The 23080-nt window shown below is 36.8% G+C and overlaps 1 protein-coding gene across 1 annotated transcript in view; it reads left to right on the forward strand.

Moving 5' to 3' along the window:
* The window catches only part of TMC1 (transmembrane channel like 1), a 163125-nt gene that overhangs the window by 55472 nt on the left and 84573 nt on the right, over positions 1-23080 (forward strand). The window contains exons 4-6 of the mRNA XM_029203018.1: positions 5521-5568; positions 9330-9501; positions 14064-14192. Coding sequence (XP_029058851.1) covers positions 5521-5568; positions 9330-9501; positions 14064-14192 — 349 coding nt within the window. The remainder of the gene's footprint in view (positions 1-5520; positions 5569-9329; positions 9502-14063; positions 14193-23080) is intronic.

Genomic DNA, 23080 nt, shown 5'->3' on the forward strand with positions numbered 1-23080 from the left:
ACAGTTCTTGTGTTTTTTGTTTGTTTTGTTTTGTTTGTTTACCCGTGAATCCTGACAACCCTTCTTCTTCATGATTGGGAATATTACAGAAATGCTGCGGGGGACAGAAAGATTCCTTTTGGTTCTAAGCAATTCAAGGATATATAAGCATAGCCACCAAGGGTTTATAGCACACTATTTTCATCTGGTTAGTAGCACAGAAACTCACACAAGAGAACGTATTTTCATTTCAGCACACTTATTTACAGTGGTTGCCGTTTATGGCGGTAATTGCAATGTGAGAGCACACACTCTGAATATATATTATGACGGCAGGGTTGAATAAGAAATGTCCTTTGCCCCAAAATAATCTGCATGCAAAGAAAGACTCACCACTTACTTTTCTGTAACCACAGAGAGCTCTAAATGCCTTTGTAAATAGCTATTTATTTACTGAATATGTGTATGTGTAGTTTAAAAAAAGTCAACCCTCCAAACCACATAGAATAAGAGTTGTTTTTGTTCTTTCTGTAGACCAGTGGTGTCAAGAAATATCTAATTGCAGTTTCTCACAAATACTCCTGTATATAATTTACCATTTGAAGAACTATGCTTCATCATTTCATATTTGCTCTTGTGGCTCAGGGGTGGTAGAATTTGGAAACATACCAGCTACCCATTTCATTCAGCCTGTTTAATTTTAATTTCATGTAACATAAAAACAGAAGGAAAAATTGCCAAACTATTCGGGGTGCATCCCCTTCCCCTCTTCTTATGTGTATAAAAAAAATTTATTTTCCTTGTGAAAGGATAGAAGGGGAATCTTTATTTTGACTGAATTTCCTATTTTTCTTTTTGTTAGTCTCTCTGGAACCTCGTAGTAAAACGTGTTTCTCCACAGACTTCATTCTCTTCCTGTATTCCTCAATGCAACTACAATATGTTATATTGTGTTTTTAATAAAGCAGGCATCAGCAGCTATTTATTCTCTGCTTCTTAAGGACTAAAGAGCCTCAAAAATAAATATTATCTAAAAGGAAAAACATTAGAGAATGACAGCTACTATTTTTTTTTTTTGGCCTGCCCCGTCTCCTTCTTTGGTGAGTCTTACCAAAAACCAAAATTATTATTGTTTTTTGTAATTTTATAACCACAGTGATTTAAAATAACTATTTAGTATCTCCAAGATATCATAATGTTTGAAAATATGACCAGCCTTTTGGCGTTTATTATACAAGTTTTCATCAGAGTGTTCTTGAACATATGTGCCCCATGGTTTTTTTCAGTGGTCTTAATGAAAACCTTATCGTTTTAAGGTTTTTAGTGGTATTAAGGAAAGGTGCTGGCACCTGCAGAAAGAGTATCAGCCTAGGTTTGTCACATTAAACCTTTCCCCGAGATACCTTGTTTATATTTAAGTGTAATGATCTCATTCTGTTATTTCCACTCCTGAGGATTTTTTAAATGTCTTATAGTTTACAGGTTCATTAAGGTATTTGATTGATATAAGAGCTAAATAATTATTCTTTTTACTCGTTGGCTTCCAAAATATCATGCTCGATTCCATCATTTGAAGGACTTGGAATTGTTATAAACAAATGTCATGAATATCTTCTTATCTGACCCAAAAGTAGCAAAAATAAAAGGAGCTGTTGATTTAAACTGAGTCAGATTTTATGTCCTGGGTAGATATTTGAGAGGAAGAAGAATCACATTCCATCATTTTTGTTCACTTTGACAGAGAGTGTCTTCTGTTCCTTACTTAACACCCACCAGTAATAGTTTTTTCATAGATGAATGGAAGCCGAGTGCTGTGCCATTCTCTACAGGGGAAATGATACTTCATTATGGTTTGGTGACTCCATCTATTCAAATTAAACTACTGAACTTCAACTGTTCCTACCTAAGCTATTCTCCCTAGAGCCTCCTATCTCCTTTCCTTGAAACTCCACCCGCTGCTGCCCAGGCCAAAAACCTTGGAATTGTCCTTGATTCTTCTCTTCCTCTCATATTCCACATTATACCACATACTGATGACACAGGTTCTTCAGCTAAGGTTTGGAAATGTGCTTGTTATGGCATAGATTAATATCTGTCTGAGGTGAAAGGTACCTCATTTATTTTTTATTTATTTTTTCTTAGGTAATACAATTCAAATTTAATTAATGAGCAGTTTCTACCATTTCACAAGGGAACATGAAAGTGTGTGTATATGCACAGTTTTGATAATGGCAGTGCCTTTTTTAAAATATCAAAGCTAATTTACTTCCCCTTATTGTATATAAATTTTCACATCATTTTTCATTTTTCCATTTTTTAAAAGGTTATACTCCATTTATAGTTATTATAAAATATTGGCTATATTCCCTGGAAATGTACCCCATTTTATATGCGAGGAGCTGATGCTGACATTTCCTCACACACAAAGGAACCCTAAAAAGAAACACACTAGTACATTGCTAATAAACATAATTAGTACATTGCTGGTATAACCCAAGTAAACTTGAGTTTAGGTATGAGTTATAAAGTCATTCTTTTGCATCAAATAGCAAGACTCCTTAAGGACGGTTATTTCCTTCTACAGTTTACAAACTCCTACTCCAGAGCACTTTGCTCTGTAGACCCTTGTAAACGCACAATAAATGCTAATTGAATAAATGAATTTTCAGTTTCCAAAGTAATGACCTGGTGCTACAATAATCCCTTCAAAAACTAGAGGAACAGGCAACATCATTAAACTCTTCCTGCCACTGGGCCACTGATACTGAAGAACCATAAAATACTTTCAGTACTGTAGATTGAAAAAGAAAGCCTGGAACAACATCCACTTTTCTGAACGATTCCAATGCCTCTGAAATGTGACATTTTGCTGTTGTTTCCTTTTACTGTTTTTAATTACTGTGTCTATTTGCATGAAATGAGGATCTGGGTTGCCTAGGAGTTCATCTGCTCCTATTGCATATTCCTCTCTTAAATAAGCGTACTTCAATGCAGTTTTGCTTGCTGCCTTCAACATTTAGACAGGAAACCACTCCCCCCCTTCACTGTCCTCCCATCACTCCCCAGGAGAGAGGTTATTTTTAAAGTACATAATCAATAGGCTTTGGGAAACATCCAGAACATGAGGGTGGTCATATGATTGGGAGCAAGCTACTAAGGACTGCTGAGAGAAGGGATGGCAATAGGCCTTGCCGAAAATTGTCTGAGAAGGGAAAGACAGTCTGTAACTCCCATTTAAGTGTTCTGAGTTATTCTTTTGCACAGGCTTTTGTCTGGGAGGGGCTTCTTAGATTGGTTCTTCAACAACGCTTTGAGTTGCAGGAGATGCAGATCAGCATTGACAGTTGCTTTTCAGACCAAATAGTGTTCCATTAAAATTAAGCTTGGTCTGAGGCTCTTGATGGAGTCTTCAATCTCCTGGTCAGGGTGCTGCTGTTTAGTTCTTGATGCCGATGATGCCTTTGCTGAGGGTTTGAGTCAATAATAAACCAATTATGATCACAGTAACTATAAAAACAACTGTTCCGTGGCTCCTGACTCAGCTTCCAGACAAAAGGAATGCTGTTGAATAAAGAAGGCACCTACTGAAAATGTGCAGATGGTCATGCACAGATGCGTATCACTGTTGGAAAGTCACCTGAAGAGGAGTGAAGGGGCTATTTCTGCAATACTCTCCATTACATCACTCAGAAACCGTAGCTCTTTTTTCTTCTTTACTTGCAACCACAGGGCTATCTCCCCTTATGGATTTTTAGGTTTTATTTAATGGCCATTTGTAACTATCCTTCCTGTACCTGAAAAGATGACCTATGACTCCAGCCCTGCTTTTTCTCTCCCCTGCTTGTCAGAGGAAATTGATTTCTTGCTCATCTCCTTGGCTTGGGACATTTCATTCTACTGCTTTTGTTTAATATATGATCCTTCCTAAAGATTTGCTTGTATTTCTAGTTGTTTAGTATTTTCTTCCATTTCATTATTTAACTTTATTTAATCATGTCTAGTGAGTTGATTATTACAAATCATTATAGCATTTTATGTGAATTTTTGCTTTGGCTATGCATGGTGCAAAAGAGGCTATGTGTCAGACTTTGCTATTTGTCCTCAGCTGTTTCTATATTATGCACGCTGATCAGACCTTGCTCTAAGGCTAATCTTACATCATTAAGATGCCTTCCTGAGTGAATTCTTCTTTGGCTGAAGAAACTTGGGGGCAGCATTAATTGCAAATAAAGACCATGGCCTATTGTTGAATGTAAAATATCTCTGAGTAGTGTCTGCCTTCACTATTGCGAACTCTCAGTAGTGACATAAAGACCTTTGTCCTGTGCAGATCCAGTTACAACCGGTGACAGAAGGCATATGTCCACTCTGAACGAAACAACACTTATTTTCATATTCTATGGCTGATGTTGAGTGATAACATTTTTGCATATCCTAAAAATTTTACGCAGATGCTGTTTAAAGGCAAAAAATGCTTTTTACAATAATCTTCTTTATGAATGGAATTTAAACTCTGAATGTGCTGCCTTTTCAATATGCCTGTCAAGCTCTGAATAATAACCTTTGACAGTGCTGAGCAGAAACAAAACCAGAGGTTGTTTCCTCTGTTCACAGCAACATCGTTTGTTATCTTTGATTTTTTGGACTTATGCCCATCCACCTTAAATAAAAATAGGTAAATTAATATTTTAAATGAGTTACTAGACTCATGGTTTAAAGAAATAGTCTACTGCAATTTTTACCATGGCAATTTGCAGATCTTTGTCTCTGGCTGACAACCTGTGATGAATGGACAGTAGTTGACAAGGGGAAGATATCTGCCAATTAATATATTTTCCTATATTACTGTACCAGTAAAATTTTATAAAACCTTTATATGCCTTTATAAAAATGGAGCAAATCTAAAAACAAGGTGCTAAGGATGAGGTGAGGAGTAGACAGAAGAAGTGTTCTTTGTCTTGGAAAGAACTGTAGAATCACCTGTCTCCACATAGTCAAGATAAATCATGTATGGGAAGATTTAAGCTGTCTGCATATAATACATATAGAAATAATTGAAATAGGAAATATCAGGTTTTAAGCCTTTTTGAAAGATTCTTTGACACTGGGTACCTGGTCATAATGAAATATTGTCTATTTTAATAACTTTATTTATAATAACCAAGTGGTTTGTGCATGTGTATATAGCTTTGCCAACAATACCTTTTACCATAGAATGAAATGACCCAACACACCCTAAGTCTGCTTATTGCAGTACAGAATTTATTTTGGTTGAAGTTATTTTGAATTGAGTTGACAGGTTTATGATTGGTATGTTTTGCAAATCGTTGAAGACGATGAAGCAGAGAAGTCCTTGCACAGCAATGTATAAGATATTGTGGCTGTATATCTTTAATAAGCAATGCTTATTTTGACAAGTTTATTGAAAAAATTTATTAACTGCACAAAAAACTTTACAATGAAAATAATAACAGTAAAAACCAGTTATTAACAATTGTACCATCATTTAAAGAATTACTATATTTTTTCTTTCTTCAACAGTGCAAATCCAAGTGGAAGAAAAAGAAGATGATACTGAGGAAAGTTCAAGTAAGTGCAGATGGACATATCCCTACTTGGGATATGTTTCCCATGGAATAGTGGTGAATTCAGGGGATTCACCCTTTTATCTTGTGGGAATATGCTACCGTATGCAAGCAGAGAAGCGTGTGTGGATGACTTTCGATGGTCTCACAAAAGAGTTCAAGACCATCAAACAGAATCTCTACTCGAGATTCCATTCAATTGGCACACACACATTCCACCCAATTTATAATTTACTCATGAGTAAGTAGATGGTAGTTCAGAAAAAATTTGCTCTTTTATTTCTTTACTATTTTCCCCCATGAAAATCTTTGTCCTAAAAGCTTTTCTCTAAGGCTGAATCTATTACAATATAACAGATTGACCTTTTTGACTGAACTGATCAGGTGGTTCAATAAAAATGAAAAAACCTGTTCTTTTGTACTGAATTCATGGGTATTTTGTCGGAATTGCTCTGTAGTTCTTACTTTGAGTAGGTTCAGCTCAAGAGCTGTGACCCCTTTCCAGGCATGCAGACCCCTCATGGACTGGAACAGAGAAAGATCATTATATGAGCAAAAGTTTTGAGTTTACCAAAACTGAAAGAGCAGCATCTCAAGAAGAGTTCAATTAGAGAATACATCAACACTGTCAATTAAAAACCTGAGCCCAACATGACAGCCAGTGAATGTTCATGATGACAGTTGGTTTCATTAATTTGGTACATTTTACATGAAAACAGCCCAGAGTCTCACATAGATCCTAGATGCTATGACTTGACTACTGTCGGGGAGGAAAAGTAATTTTTCCTCTACCCTCCTGAGTTCTTAGCTGATACCCCTATAATATAAGACAGTTTAACAAGAAAAAACCAAAACAAACCAGAAGTTTATTAACACATACACCTCACGTATACATGGGAGATATCCAGGAAAATGAGTAACTGTGAGATGGCTTAAAATTTAGATTTGAACACCATCTAAAGAGGGGAGGGGGAGGGCATGTAGGTCTCTTGAGAGAGAATAAATAAGTTTTAGGAGAATAGATGGGAATTATGATAGTTTATGATAAAGTGTGTCTGCATGTGGTGTTGACCTATAGTCTCCTGTGATAATAGTCTATCTTCCTTGGGGATGAAACTCCTGGGGAGGGGATTTATGACAGTTGAGCTCCTTTTGGAGACTCTGTCTTTAGGCAGCTAAGAGAAGTTCAGAGAAAGTCTCTTCCTGCATTTGCTGTTTTTCAAGTGCTACAGCTCAAAATAGTCAATACACCAAAGTGGCATATTTTGGGGTGGTATATTCAGAATGCCTTTTTGACGTGGTATATTTTGCTACCCTTCAAAACTGAATCAAGCCCATTCCAAAAGGTAATGTATGCAAACCCACATTTAGTAGGCAACTGTAAAACATCCTTTTTTAAGAATTTGAATATTTGGAAACTAGTTAAAGCACTAAATATAGCCTTTTTGTCCTAAGTGCTAAAATATAAATATAATAATACACTTTTCATCCATGGTCAAACTCTGCAAGCTTAATAGTTTAGCCTTAATATGAAATATACTAAAATGCAGGGTAGTAAGTGGCTGCTAGAGTTTTCGAGCTATTTGTGGGTGAAATTGTTTCTCAGTTCCTGTGAGGCTCTGTTCTTTCTACAATTAGTGACTAAAATGAATAATAAAGGCTGGGTAAATTTTCAGAATGCCAGAGTGGGGTTCAAATAACATATAACATTTGCCACAGTATTTAACAAATGGAAACTCATTCTTGGTTTTGATAACAAAATATAGTTTTCCAAACCCGGTTAGAAAAGTTGCTCTCTGTTAGTCAAACTTTAGTAATAATGGTAATATTTAGATCTTAGATTTGAAATATCAATAGAAAAATTTTGATAAGTAATGTTAAAAAGATAACAAAAAGATTTTAAAAGATAAAATAATGACACACATATGTAAAAATTAAGACATTTAACTAATAAATGAGGAATCTGGTGAGGCATTTATAGCAGTTACCAGTTAAAGGAAAATTCAAAGAACAGATATATTTATAGATCAGGAATATTGAAATGATTGTGCAAATAAGGCATGACTGTTTTGGGGATTTTTTTCTTTCATTTTCTTTTTCGGTGATGGAAGGTTGTCTCTGCATTAAGCAGAGTTCACTTTCTTGTCTACAGACAAGAACTATTTTGCATTGCTATCTAGTTATCCGTAACTTACAAAGTTATAAAATAGCTTCCATAGAATCAGAATCAGTAACACAGAAGGGTATGGTGCAGACAATTCATAGTTTTCCATTAAAGCACAAATTTTTCCCTGAGTAGCTTCTATTTAAGAAGATAGTGATAATTATGAGTAATATTTGTTTTTTGTAATAAACATCAGAAGTTGACTCTAAATATCAGAAGTTAAAAAACAAAAATGAAAGTGAAGTAGGATGTATGTCATAAACGGTGAAGGAAGGAACTGAATTCTCCCTCTACTCTTTACCTGGAAGCTTCCGAAGAAGTTATGGACATGTGAGGCATTAATTGTTAGTTGATGAATAAAATAAAATGTCATTTTTCTCAGTTTTGTATTAAATTTACAAGTTATTTATATCTAATTCTAATCAAAAAGATAAAATGATCAAGCAAAGGTATTTACTATCAATTTCATTTAAGAAACAGGAAGAAATATCTAGGCAAAAGAAGAAATATTTGAAGTCAAGAATGAGAATAATTTTACATAAAATAGGTAAGCAACAAGGATTTACTGTGTAACACAGGGAACTGTATTCAATATCTTGTAAAAACCTATAAAGGGAAATAATCTGAAAAAATATATATGTATGTATAATTGAATCACTTGCTGTATACCTGAAACTTACACAGTACTGTAAATCAACTATACTTCAATTTTTTTTTAAAAGTAAAAAAAAGAAAAAGAATGAGAAGAATTTGAATTAGGAGGAATGTCAAGGCATACATTAATTTCCTCAAAATTATTCTGGTTTGTAGCATTTCCTTGTCATTCTTATTCTTTGTTCTGAGATAGAAGTAGTATTAGCACATAGTGTTTAAACATTCAACCCTTATGTGTTGAATTGGTAACCTATAAACTTGGTCTGAGAGATCATGGTGTGATATTAAACTCCAACTCATCTAGTTACCCAAGTAAATGAAGGCTGGAATTCTAAGCATTATTAGAATTTGGGGATCAACACTGACATATGAGTAGATAAACCACAAGAAATGAGAATTTAGATAAATGTATTTATTTATTTTAAATTTATTTATTTATTTATTGGCTGTGTTGGGTCTTCGTTGTGGGCTTTCTCTAGTTGTGGCGAGCGGGGGCTACTCTTCGTTGAGGTGCGCACGCTTCTCATTGCGGTGGCTTCTCTTTGTTGCAGAGCATGGGCTCTAGGCACGTGAGATTCAGTAGTTGTGGCACGCGGGCTCCGTAGTTGTGGCTCACGGGCTCTAGAGCACAGGCTCAGTAGTTGTGGTGCAAGGGCTTAGTTGCTCTGCGGTATGTGGGATCTTCCCGGACCAGGGCTCGAACCTGTGTCCCCTGCATTGACAGGCAGACTCTCAACCACTGCGCCACCAGGGGAGTCCCTAGATAAATGTAATTAAGTGGCAGGCTATGAAATATATATGGCATGATGCATCTTATCTTGATATGGCAAATTGCTGGATTATGGTCTCAGATGTGTGACAATGATAATTAAAAAGTAAGAATACATTTGGTAGCGGGAGAGCACTTTTCTGATACTGCTCACTGAAGCATTAACTGCTATGTTTAGGTGAAGAGGAAGAGGAGGAGGAAGACAAACTACCTCGAAGAGAGAGCATGAGACCAAAGAGGAAACGGACCAGAGATGTCATCAATGAAGATGACCCAGAACCTGAACCAGAGGATGAAGAAACGAGGAAGGCCAGAGAAAAAGAGAGAAGGAGGAGGATGAGGAGAGGAGAGTAAGTTAGTTCTTATCTGAAATTGCTTCTCATTCAGAAGTGCCTGATGCTGAAAGAAGACCACTCCCTTTAGGCACTCCCTGGCCTTAAAATTGGTAATTAAAACTACTTTCAGAAAAACAGGCTTCATCTGCCATTTTACTCCACTTAGTTAAATGTATTTTGATATTAAAATAGAATTGTAAAATGAATATATATTAAGAATGGACTTATGAGAAATTCCCTTATGAGAGATCTAAATTGTCATAGGTCATTAACATATTTAGTTAATTTAAATATTTTAAAGTTATCCCATTAGTTAAGTGCATCGTTACTGAAGTTAAGTGAAAAACTCCTAAACAATGAACCCAAATCACTTATCTTACAGAGCAGGAGTTGGCCAACCATGGTTAATTCCAACCCAAGGGCTAAGAATGGTTCTTACAGTTTTAATAAAACTGTAATTTTAAAAAAAACAAAGAGGAACATGGGACAGAGCTGTATATAGCTCCCAAAGTCTAAAATGTTAACTATCTGTCCCTTTACAGAGGATTGGGATTGTCATTTCCTTTTTAATATAACCCTGTGTCTTTCAGTTCTACCAGGCCAACATTTTTCTGAGTGCTGTCTTTGTGTAGAATAATATATTAAATGCTGTTTAGGAAAAATCCAAGAAAATAATTTTCTAGTCTTTGCTTTCTGGAAAATTGCAGATGGCAGGCAGGTAGGAAAAGTGTGCATGTAAAACACATTTACTGATAGAAAACCTAGACCCCTTGGAAAGGATTTAAGAGAATAGCTCCTCTGCCACCCCAGGTGGGGCATGGGAATCACCATGAGGTGATGGGATCTCCTCTGAAACAGTCCTAGGACTTTAAATGGTGAGGAACTTTCCAAGATAGCCTCCCAAGATGACACATTGCAGTACTCAATAACAAGCTATTATTTTCCTCTTCATAAGTAATTGTAATTAAATACAACTATGTGAACATTTTGTCAGGTAGAGAAGCTTAGCATTAATAGACGATGGTTCCTTTTAAAATAAGAGTAGCCCTACCCATTTCTTCATTATATTTTTGTTGATTTAAGTTTTTAAATCTCTCTCTTCCTCTTCTTTCTCTTCTTCCTTTTTCTCCTTCTCCTCCCCAAGTTGCTCCTCTTTCTTCTCTTTGAATACTAAGACATCACCTGCTTTACGTTTTGACTCTGGCATTTTTTATGTCTATCGTCTTTTCAAGTATTTTTATGCTTTGTTCTTTTCAAAAACAGAACACCCTTTTAAGTTCCATGTCTTATTGTGATTGTTATTGCTATTATTATGTAGTAATATTTCCTACTAGCAAAGCTTATGCCTTCTGACAGTGGTATTTCATTGAGAAAACATCACCAATAGACATATGCATGATATAGGTTGTGTTCCACAATTTGCTTTTCCTCTCCACTTGTGCCTCAGAGATGTCCTTTTTAAAAGATGACTTGGGTGGGAATTCCTCTTGTCTCCTGGTCTGTTCAATGCCCTCACTTCAGTGCTCAACCTCTAGAAATAGGACCATATGAATCAACTGGGTCTTGGCCCCTGTTACTTGGGGCAATCTTGTCCCTGTGAAAGTGTCTGTCCTTAGCTGATCCTACTCTCATCCTGATTCTGAGAAGCCAGAATCACCCCTGGCTCCCTCCCTCCCCACTTCTCCACAGAGCCAAACTTGAAACCAACTAAATCCAAGGTTGTAATGTTAACTGTCTTTGGAGATGGTTAAAAAACACTGCCTCGTTTGGCATTTTGGAGTATTTCTAATAATATTACAGGCTTTTCTTGACCCAGTTTTAAGTGAGTAAGTAATACGTTCATAGCACTGAGAAATTCAGCACGTTATACCTCCTTTTTCCTAACAACTGTTGTTTAAATAAATCAAACCTAAGATAGAAAGCCATTCTTACACAGATTAGCCCTAAATTTTAGAAGATAAAGCATGTCAGTGCTATGCCCTTTTAATATGATTAGCACTTTCTTTGAGTGGTTCCTAGAAAAGCAGTTTCCCTGTAATACAGTGTTTTAGTTATGCATTATCATATTTTAATTATGCAAAAATGTAATATTTTAATTACCTGCATATTTGAAGGTAACTTAGCCGGCAACAGCTATACCTTGTAGCACAGCATGATCTTCCTGGAGCAATCAACAATTAACAGCAAAGACTTTAAAAATATACCAGTCTAAGATCATTTAGTGTAGGAATAAATGTCTTTCCATAACATTCTAATCTTGCAAGACATTGTTATATTTTAGTATATTTGATGGTAATCCAATATACAGAAAAACTCTGTACATAAACATTTATTCAATAAATATTTATCCAGCTCCACTTCTGTGGAAGATAATTTACTAATTTCTTTGGAAGATATGGATATGAATATGCAATTGCCTGCATTCTCTAGAAATTCATACTATAGTAAGGGAGAGGCCACTTAGACACAAATTATTATGAAATAAGACAGTATAAATGTGCCAGAGAAGTACAAAGTGATTTAGAGTCTTAGAGAAAAGTATTCTCATAGGGATAATCAGAAAAGGGTATTGAAGACATTTCATATCATTTTTGAAGGAATCATAGAATTTGAATATGTTAAACATACAGAGTACTGGGTTTAAGATAGCAGGAAACTACATAATTAATGTTAGGAATGTAGAGAAATAAGCTTTAGTTACATGGTAAATCCAAACATCAAATAGATCATTCTTTCATTCTTTGTGAGTATTTTATTATGGTTTTACAGCACCATAGGATTTTATATAATAAATATCAAATAATTAAAATAGAAACAACCTAATGGCAATCAGAGTTGTATCTTAGTGGATGATATTTCCATAGTTCTCTTGAACCAGGATTACTATTCTAAGCCAAATGTCTGCATCGGTCAAAAAGAAAAAACAAAGTATCAATGACAAGTGTATTTTAGAGGGTTAATTTAAATTTTTGTTTCAGTAATCATGACCTGATTAAAAACTCTGGATTGGTAGGAAAGAAAGGAGATTGCGAAGTCATTTTATAAGGCAGGCTGTTAAATTATGGGTATGTCCTCCTATTATTCAGCTGAAACTTTCAAAAACATCTTTTGCCATAGCCCTACTGTGTGTGGTCATGAGTTTAGTGAATGACAAAATATGTTTCTGACTAACACTGAGTCAGATTACATTTTTTTTGTCAGTCAGGGTCTAGTTAGGAGAAAGAAACTCCAACAGTTAATTGAAGAGAGAGTATTTAATAAGAGGACTGTTTAGTAGATATAAATAATTGCTAACTAGGTTACTGGAAAGGTGAAAGAGAACACGAAGTATCATGGTGACAGCAACTATAGGAAGCAAATAGCATACTAGGGGCTGGAGGAACAACGGAAAGAGGTTGGAATTAAAACTTAAAAGCATAGAGGAGAAACCCACAGAGCTGAAACTATTGCAGAGGGGGGCGATGCTCAAGTGGTGCTGGTGTCTACTGGGAGAATGATGAAGCTGGTTCTGCTAGTGTTGGAAAAGTCAGCAAACTAGTTTCACCTGCAGCTATGGGAAGGCCCTGCAGCTCTTGGGGTGAAGAAGCATCACTAAAGAGTAAACATCACCACAGGAAGCAAACAGGAAACCAAAGAAAGGAAAGACCTAGTCCCTTCTTAGTGTCTTCTATGGGCAGCCGAAAAATGAGCCAACTGACAAACCAGAAATGTACCCTACAGAGTCACAGCCACAGCATCACAATATTAAGTATAGAAGGGTAAGTTTGAAGTTAAGCAACAACAGCTCATAACTGAAACAATCTATTACCAAAAAAAAAAGGATCTCTGCCATAGGCCATTACATTCCTCAATTTAAAAATCACGTTGTTCATGTTTAGATTTTGTTTTCTTTGAGTTTTGGACCCTTTGATATTTTTGCAATACTAGGAAAAGAAAAGAAAAGATACATCTCATTTGCTCAGTAAGAAACTAAATTCCTTTGAAGGCCTCTTCAAAGGATTCACTTCTGTCATATATACTTCAAGTTGAATTTTATCAATTGAAGTTTTGAGTTTAATTAACAGATTAAGTTACCTTTGAGGAATAGATTTTTAAATTTTTTCCTATTTCAGTTTTTCTCTTTCTCTCGAGACAGGGCTAACAAATTTTTTAAGGGCACTTCAAAGACATGCTCACCTCTAATTTACTATCCTTGTTGAAAAATAAAGTTTTTAAATGAAATGTAGAATTGGTGGGGGAAGGTGTACAGGGGAACAAAGAAGAGAAGAAAATATATTGATAGATCTGTAACTGTTTCCACACATTTTCTAGTTCTGAGAATTTGAGACTATGGACATAAAATGGTTTCAGTACTTCAGAATGTAAACACTATTGTTTAAAGTTATAATATTTCCAGAAATCCTACATCACTGTTCAGATACAAGCACTAAGGCTTGTGGATCTCAGCACACACCATATATAGTCAAGTTGCTGTACATTGATCATCTGAGTATCTGGTAGCATTCTTTAAGTTTTGAAGTCAAGCAAAACCTAGCTTTACTAAAGGAGGGTTTTTTTTGTTTGTTTTTTGTTTTAAGGGAAGAAGAAGAAGAAATTGATGAAGAGGAATTGGAAAGATTGAAGGCAGAGTTAGATGAGAATAGACAAATGATTGCTACTGTCAAATGCAAGCCTTGGAAAATGGAAAAGAAAATTGAAGTTCTCAAGTATGGTGCCACTTTTCAAAATTAGAAACATTTTCCCTGCTATTGATCTCCCAAATTCTCTGAGTATTACCTATATATTATAGATAATACTATATGTGATACATCATATATATAATACTCATTATATATAATTTTCATGGTCATATATAACATATATGTTACCTATCATATAGTTAACATATATCACTAGAGAGGCTGGGCTAATGATTATAAAAGAAAACAATCATGATTAAATTCATTATTTGGAGTCTTACAGTCTCAGATCACTTTTAATAATTTGTTCCTTGAACTGAGAATTTCCTTAGTTTAATACATTCATTACTATCTCTCTGAAGGAGATAATATATTTGAATTTTACAAGTTGTTGGATTGCACACTCTAGTTTCTCTGCAGGGTTCCAGCCTCAAATGATATATTCATGTGACAGCTCTTATTAAAGCACAGGGAGGATGCTAAGCCAACAGAAGAGTAAACGGGATTCCAATTAAGGATTACGCTAATAGCTATTCCCTGGTAACATGTAAGCGACCCAATTTCACTCTTTTGTTGAGTCTTGACACACTCAGAGACACATAGATTTATAAACTCCTGATAAAAAAAGTCAAATGTTTATCCCTTTCCCTTTTGGGACTGGAAGCAGATTCACCTCTGAGGATCACACTATATTTCTTTGCATGGTGGTTTGGGGAAGTGGGGCATGAATAAAAGGGACCATGTCTGTGATAACAGCCATGTTTGCTTCTCACAGATGTGATACAGATTGCAGTTTTTACACAGAACAATTTTTATAAACAGTGGTAAATTTCCAAAGCTATCCCTCCACAAGCCTATTTAACTAATAACGTTAAACATTACAGTGTATCTATAATAATGTTAAAGTGTTTTTGTCTCTGGTGATGAAAAAAGGACTGAAGCAGCTATCAGGATAATTCACTACTAATCCTGGCTCTGCAAGAGTTTGTGTGTTATTTAAGGAAATGGCTTAAACTTCTGAGGCCTCAGTTACCTCATATCCAAAATAAAACAAGATATTCCAGGTTTACCCTATGAGGTGGGAACCTAGGCATCATTTCTAATGTTATTGCTTTGTTTTGTGGAATAAGGTTTCCAAGTTCCAAACAGTGGTCTTGCCAGAAAGCTTTTGGAACACCACACAACTGTAGGCTGGGAACCACTCATGCATGTGCTTGTACACCAGCCATAAATGAAGGCAAAGACAAGTAGCATTTCTGGTTCCATGAAGCTATTAATGTATGTGCATATGCATGTGTGTGTGTGTGTGTGTGTGTGTGTGTCAAAGTAGTTTTCATTTAATGAAGTGATAATGATGCTAAATGATAGGTTTAGGAAATATCCTTACTTGGCAAAATAGAAGTTTGGTAACCTTATATTGTTTCCCAAAATATTGGGCGGGCCAAAAATTGTCCTCGGTATTTTAAGTAAAAATAAAAGACACATTTTTCATTTTCACCAAGAACTTTATTGAACAACGTATTCACCCTTTTGTTCCACTACCTTCTGCCATTTTTCAGGCAACTTCATAATTCCATCTTCCCAAAACTTATCTTTTTGAGCAAAGAACTGTTCCAGGTACCTTTTACAGTCTTCCAGGGAACTGAACTTTTTTCCATTAAGAGAATTTTGTAAAGACCAAAATAAAGGGAAATCCGAAGGTGCAATGTCTGGTGAATGTGGCAGATGAATCAGAACTTCCCAGCCAAGCTGTAACAGTTTTCGCCTGGCCATCAAAGAAACATGCGGCCTTGCATTATCCTTATGGAAGATTATGCATTTTCTGTTGACTAATTCTGGATACCTTTCGTGGAGTGCCGCTTTTAGTTGGTCTAATTGGGAGCAGTACTTGTTGGAATTAATTGTTTGGTTTTCCGGAAGGAGCTCATAATAGAGGACTCCCTTCCAATCCCACCATATACACAACATCACCTTCTTTGGATAAAGACCGGCCTTTGGTGTGGTTGGTGGTGGTTCATTTCGCTTGCCCCACGATCTCTTCCATTCCACATCGTTGTACAGTATCCACTCTCCATCTCCTGTCACAATTTGTTTTAAAAATGGAACGTTTTCATTATGTTTCAGTAGAGAATCGCATGTGGAAATATGGTCAAGAAGGTTTTTTTCGCTTAACTTACTTGGAACCCAAACGTCAAAGCGATTCACGCAACCAAGCTGGTGCAATGATTTTCAAAGCTTGATTTGGATATTTTGAGTATGTCGGCTATCTCCTGCATGGTATAAAGTTGATTGTTCTCAATTATTGTTTCTATTTGATCGCTATCAACTTCAACTGGTTTATCTGACCATGGAGCATTGTCCAACGAGAAATCTCCAGCATGAAACTTTGCAAACCACTTTTGACACATTCGATCTGTCACAGCACCTTCTCCATACACTGCACAAATCTTTTTGTGTGTTTCGCTTGCATTTTTACCTTTCTTGAAATAATAAAGCCTGATATGCCGAAAATGTTGCTTTTTTTCTTCCATCTTCAGTATTAAAATGGCTACACAGAAACTCACCAATTTTGATAAGTTTTTTTTTAATGTATGCTGATATGACAGCTGTTACATACAGTCTAACAAAATTGTTTCAAATGAAGTTAAAGACAACTAAGTGCTGCTAGAGGCATCTTACGGAAAAAACCGAATGAACTTTTTGGCCTACCCAATATGTTTTGAAATATTGCTGACCATGAAATTCCCAAACCTGGGAACCACAGGTAACTGTATATAGAAAGTTGTAAAATTGGAAAGTGATAATATTGTGAACTGTCAAAGTGTGGTGTGAAACTGCATTAAAATGCCAAGCAATATATCCTCCCTTTCCACCTGCGTGGAGGTGTAGAAATACCCCCTCACTCTTCTTTGCCTGCATCTTCCATATAGGGCAGTGAAGAAGGGATGGGTTTCAGTCTTAAGTTTGAATCTCAGATCTTCCATTTAATACCTGTGCAAATTTGAATGAATTGTGTAGCCCTCTGACCTTGGGTTTCTTATGAAATTTTACTAATTTACAGGGCTATTGGAATCATAAAGTGAGTTATTTCATATGAAACACTTAGCAGGGTGCCAGAACATAGCACAAAGCTGGGAAACACAAGTTGTAATTATTATTTCATCTCAGGACAGACTCAGTGTTGTCTGATTCCCTGCAGTATGACAGGAGAGATAGGAAGGGTACAGGACCTGGCAGGACTAGGTGGGAGCAGACTTAGCCATAGGCAATCCCAGGAGCCTTGGGGGATGGTGGCACATTGGTATAGCAGTCTGGATGGACAACTGATTTTGATGCTCCAACAAAGAAAAGAGGGTATCTTGACAGTTTGGCAGAATCCACGGTCAGCCGCTTTCAGATCTTCCAAAATGTACCCACAGGGTAATCTTGTGGCAGATTCCAGGTCCTGGGGCCTTAGGCTGGAGTCCAGGGATAAAGCCATTTTTAGAGGTGGGGAGAGATAACGGTTGGGATGGAAGGAAGGGCAATACCATGCCCTATTACTAGGGCAGAGGTTGAAAATGGGGAGGCTGCAGCTGAATCTAGACTATAGGTGGTTTTTATTTGGCCCACATGCTTTTTGTTTCTTTTTCTTTTATTGTTTTTTAAGAATTGTGATTAAATATACATAACATAAAATTTCCCATTTTAATCATCTGGGGGTGTATATTTTTATAAAAATGTTTTTTCTTTGTTGTTAAATTTTAAAAAGTGGGAGATTTCAGATTTTAAAAATCCAGATGTTCAGCTTCTCCTGGATAAGAAGAAAATCTGGTCCCCATTCCTACATGAAAATAATAGCTGGGGCTAAGCAATTGCTGTCTCACTAACAGGGCACTCCGTCTTCAGTGTGCACAGCTCCCAAACAAGCCACATCTCTTATTCACGCTCCTTGGCTGGAGCTTATAAGCCTTCAAGTTTGCTGCCTCTTACCCCTGTTGCTGGGGAGCAAGTTAGGCATGCTATCAAGACAGTGATTCAGAAAGTTGGAGTGAAAGCCAGCTCGCAGAATGGAAGCACAGATTTAGGCCCAGAGACGAAACAACTATGGCTTCTCACCTGTTAGCAATGCTCACTGTCTTGGGATGATTCTCCACAGCCAGAAATGGCTCCTGCTTTGTGGCTTTGCAGTATTCTGCACAGCTGGTACCACTGGCCATGGTCAGCCTGATTCTCTTGGTTTCAGCCTCTGTGATAAAGTCGTTGGTACTACAGTGCCCGACCTGTCTCCCTTCGTAGGTTTCTGAATGCTGTACTGAGCTTCTCCCCCACAGATTCCTATCACATATTAGATAGTGGTCAGTACTTCTTAGAACATGCAGTAAAGGTTCTCTACCCCAGTGTTACTAAAACATGGGAGTCAGGCAGCTTTCCTCCCACCCTTTTATTCCATTCAGAGACATCAAACTCTGAGAGAGTGTGTCTAAGGATTATGTTATTCCCAGAAGTAGCCTCCAATCATCACTTCTGGCTAAGTCTATGGAATCCAAGGCACTAGGCCCAAGATAACTGGAGCAGATATTTTCATCACAGGTTTGGATTTGTATCTAGGTTCTGAGGCTTCCCATCTGCCTCTGGACTCTGAAAAACTTGTGAAACTTCTAAAACAGAATTTACAGAGGTCAAGGTTTTAAGATATGTTTTAGAGTAAAGCCTCAGGAATGGTAGCTTATGGTTCTGAGGATGCTGTGGGAGACTCAGGGGTAGTTCTCATATTTTGAAAGATTATCTACCACTAGGAACTTGAGCATTCTCAGGGCTGAGGGTCAAACATTGGTTAATATAAGCAGTAAATACATAGGCACGAACCTCAAAGAATGGGTTGTAAATCCATATGGACTCTCAAACATGGTTTAGGAACTGGAGCTCAGCATTTTTTTTTTGCGGTACGCGGGCCTCTCACTGCTGTGGCCTCTCCCGTTGCGGAGCACAGGCTCCGGATGCGCGGGCTCAGTGGCCATGGCTCACGGGCCCAGCCGCTCCGCAGCATGTGGGATCCTCCTGGACCGGGGCACGAATCCCATGTCCCCTGCATCGGCAGGCGGACTCTCAAACACTGCGCCACCAGGGAAGCCCGAGCTCAGCATTTTTGAGGCAGCAGAATTGGCTCCTTAGGGCTGAAGAGAAGCCACCTCCTTTCCACCTTCACTGTGGAATGGTGTTTTTCAATGTATGGTCTCCTGTGTATTGATACAGGTTCAAACATTCATGTATCTTTAAACCTACTGAATAAAAATCTCTGGGTGGAGGGGCAGGGGTGTCTGGCCCAGATCAGGAATGTGTTTTTTTAGTTTTACTCTAAAAGTCATTAATGTACGGTCAGGATTGAGCGTCCCTTTCTTCATTTCTGAAAATCAGAAAACTCCATTAAGCAGAACATTCTATTCTGTGGACTATTTATTGAATGGGTGAGAATGTGTGGGGGTCAGGGCTAGGAAAAGGGAAAGAGTAGTGGATTTTCCAATTATTTGAAGGTCGTTCCTATTTTTTATTAGTTATCTAACTGAAAAATATCCAACAGCAAGGATTTTTAGCTTAATCTGTGTTTAAGTTTTTAATGGATTTAACTCAGAAGTTGGATGAATAGATCTTTCCTACCTATAAAAGTGACTGCACTAATGTACCAGCCACCATAGGTGAAATAAAACACCTGGATGGAAAATGACAGATTTACTTATTAGTCATCCTGAAAACTAAAACCTTTGACTATATCAGAACATTCTATGTGGTAGATTAAAAGCCCTCATCACTTAACCTAAATAAACAACCACTTTATTTTGTTATAGTGGAGTAGGTTTTGGATTGAAAATTAAGAGATTGGACTCTGGTCTAAGCTCTAACTTCTAACTTTACCTCTCTGAGCCTCAGTTTATTTATTTATAAAATAAAAGGGCTGGATTGTAGGCCCGTAATTTTCAAAGTGCTGTCCTCAGAGTTTAAGTTTGGTGAAATCCCTTTATAAAGGGCAAAGGAGGCAGAGGTCAGAGGGAGGACTGCTTGGCCACATGTCAGCGTCAAGCAGAGGAGACCTGTGGTTTCTCTTTTCTATACAATGTACTTCCATATAAAGCATTCATTTGAAGAAAAAAATGCTTCTGTGCCTATTAACATAAGAAATAGCTTTAAGAAACCCACTTAATTGGATATTTAAGGAAACTTATTTTAGGGATGGAGCAGTTCTATCATTCCATGAGTTTACAGATTAGGGTGTGGAAGTACATACTCCAATATACTTTTGCATGGAAATGGCTCTTGGGTAGAAGCCATTTTAAAATGATTTATTTTGATGAAGAAGATGTTCATTTAGCTATTATACTGCCTGCTTTAATTTCTGAGCTTTGCAGCACCCTGACCCAAGTTCCCAGGAATTGTCCATTGGCAGACTAGACCTGGTGATTTATTAATGAAACACCCAGTAAAGCCAAGAAGGTTACTCTTAGAATTTCATTTACTTTTAAACAGGTGCTTGAAAGTGTCACCTAGTCCTTAAGGTAACATTCTTCCTTACTCAATCTTTCTTCGTCCTTCGACAGTGCTTTTTGGTTTTCTTTTCTCTTCTTTTTTGGTAGGGGAAACTAATATAATTCATAGGCAAGAATTGTGATTTCAACTTTAGTTCAAAAAGGCCTTTACTTCATCTGCCACTGTGAAGGAATGAGGGATTCCACACAAGAGGACTTTTAAGCGTGTGTACTCATCCACTAATACACACTTCAATCATTTGAAGTGTGTATTCACCAAAAACTCAACCAAAGCAGAGACCTTTAGTTCTTGTACATTACAGGTATCTTGGGTACATTGATTTTCTCATCCAAAGAATGGAGAGTCTGTAGGCCATTAGTACAGCTGAATTTTGTTGATCAAAATGTAACATTGACATCCAATTTTTCTACTATTTAATAAGAGTCCCCTAGGTATCAAGCATTATGCTGTGACCTTAGACAAGTTTCTTAACCTCTGCATCCTTGAGTTTATCCTCTATAAATGGGGATAAAAGTAGTAGTACTTCATAAAGTTCCTGAGAGGATTAAATAATTTAATAGACCTACAGCACTTAGAATGATGCCTGTCACATAGTAATCATTTTCTACACCTTCTTATATATCACCTTCTTCTTAATTGCATTTCATTATACACTACTTTCTCAAGTATTATCAGTCAATGTATCACATATGGTAAGCCACACTGAATTAATTTCCCCAGCTTGCCAAAGTATCCTAGCCTCCAAAAATTTTTGTTAAACAGCAGCTTACCTAACTTGCACTCTTTAGAATTTTAGCTGTCAGTGATAGCTATTTTTCACAACTTGTTATTAGACTATCCATAAATATATGATCTTTGAAAACTGATTAAAAGGAGAAATTCATTAATTATGACTTCAAATTATTTAGGAATGCTTTTAAATATATTTGACATACTACATTAACAGTAAAAAGAAAGCAAATGTGCACATGATAAGCACAAAATAAGCTTAATTTGAGAAGCTTATCCTTGTTGTTTTGGGAGAGTATCATACAGATCTCAGATAAGGTACTAATTATGAAGATAACCCTTAACTTTATCATGTTTATAATAAGATAATAAGCAAGGTATTTTTGAAGACGTTTTTATGTATATAACCAAGGAATGGCAAGTAGAACACTACTTCGGGGGACTTAAGCTTGTTGCTATAGAATAAAAATGGTTACACCTTATTAAAATGCATATACTGAAAGTAAAGTTTGGAGAACATTATATTAGAATATCATAAAAAATTAGATGAGCTGAAGAAAGGGAAATAATTTTCCATATTCAATATAATGTGTCTAAGATTTCCTCTGTCCTGAAAATTAGAAACTTTTAAGTTAAATATAAGTCACTTCTTTCAAAGAGTCATATTAATTATGATTTTGTAATATATATACACACATATATATGTATATACTACTATACATATACATACATATTTACCCTCAAATATCTATAAAAGATACGTGATTCTTGGGCTTCCCTGGTGGTGCAGTGGTTGAGAGTCTGCCTGCCGATGCAGGGGACACGGGTTTGTGCCCCGGTCCGGGAGGATCCCGCATGCCGTGGAGCGGCTGGGCCCGTGAGCCATGGCCGCTGGGCCTGTGGGTCCGGAGCCTGTGCTCCGCAACGGGAGAGGCCACAACAGTGAGAGGCCCGTGTAAGGCAAAAAAAAAAAGATACATGATTCTTTGGCTGACTTAAGTTTTATATTTTATGAACTCACTATTATAGTGTTTCTTGACCAGTGGTTGGTCACAGTGATCGGGAAAGCTTAAAAGGGAGGCTATGGAAGGAAACTGTGAAATAGTAAGACTCCAAGTCTACTCAGCAGAAAGACTAGTTCACATAGGAGTATAATATGCTCTGTGGGTGACCTCACCTGAGTTGTGTTGCCAAATGCTCAGGAGAGACTCCAGATCTAAGTTTATCTTGTGGCAAGAGATTAAATTTACCAGGTAGTCTTGATTATTTGCAGAGCTCACTGAACTGCCATCATTTTAAATTTCTTGCCCACTCTTGGATCAAAAGGCAGAACACACTGTTCTAACAGAAAACTAAGGCTTTCTAGTATTCCTAAATATCACCACACAAAATTTTGAAAAAAAATATTTCACAATACTTAGAAATGTTGACCAGGGGCTAAATATGAAGACACAGGTGTTGTGCAGAAATATTTTACCAAACCTTTCAAAGCAGAATGGCTCCTCTCACTCTGAGGCAGTGCCCCATGAATCCTTCTGTTTCACAGTATTCAGAATTCATTAAACATGTTTGATTAGAATGCACGTGAACCACGCAAAATTAGCACAATATGTCTACCAATCCCTGAATGTTAGTATATCTAAGAATATGAGATTGTACTTGAG

Source organism: Monodon monoceros, unplaced genomic scaffold (genome assembly GCF_005190385.1).
Source record: "Monodon monoceros isolate NGI ecotype Baffin Bay Population unplaced genomic scaffold, NGI_Narwhal_1 Super_Scaffold_5, whole genome shotgun sequence".
Lineage (NCBI taxonomy): Eukaryota > Metazoa > Chordata > Mammalia > Artiodactyla > Monodontidae > Monodon > Monodon monoceros.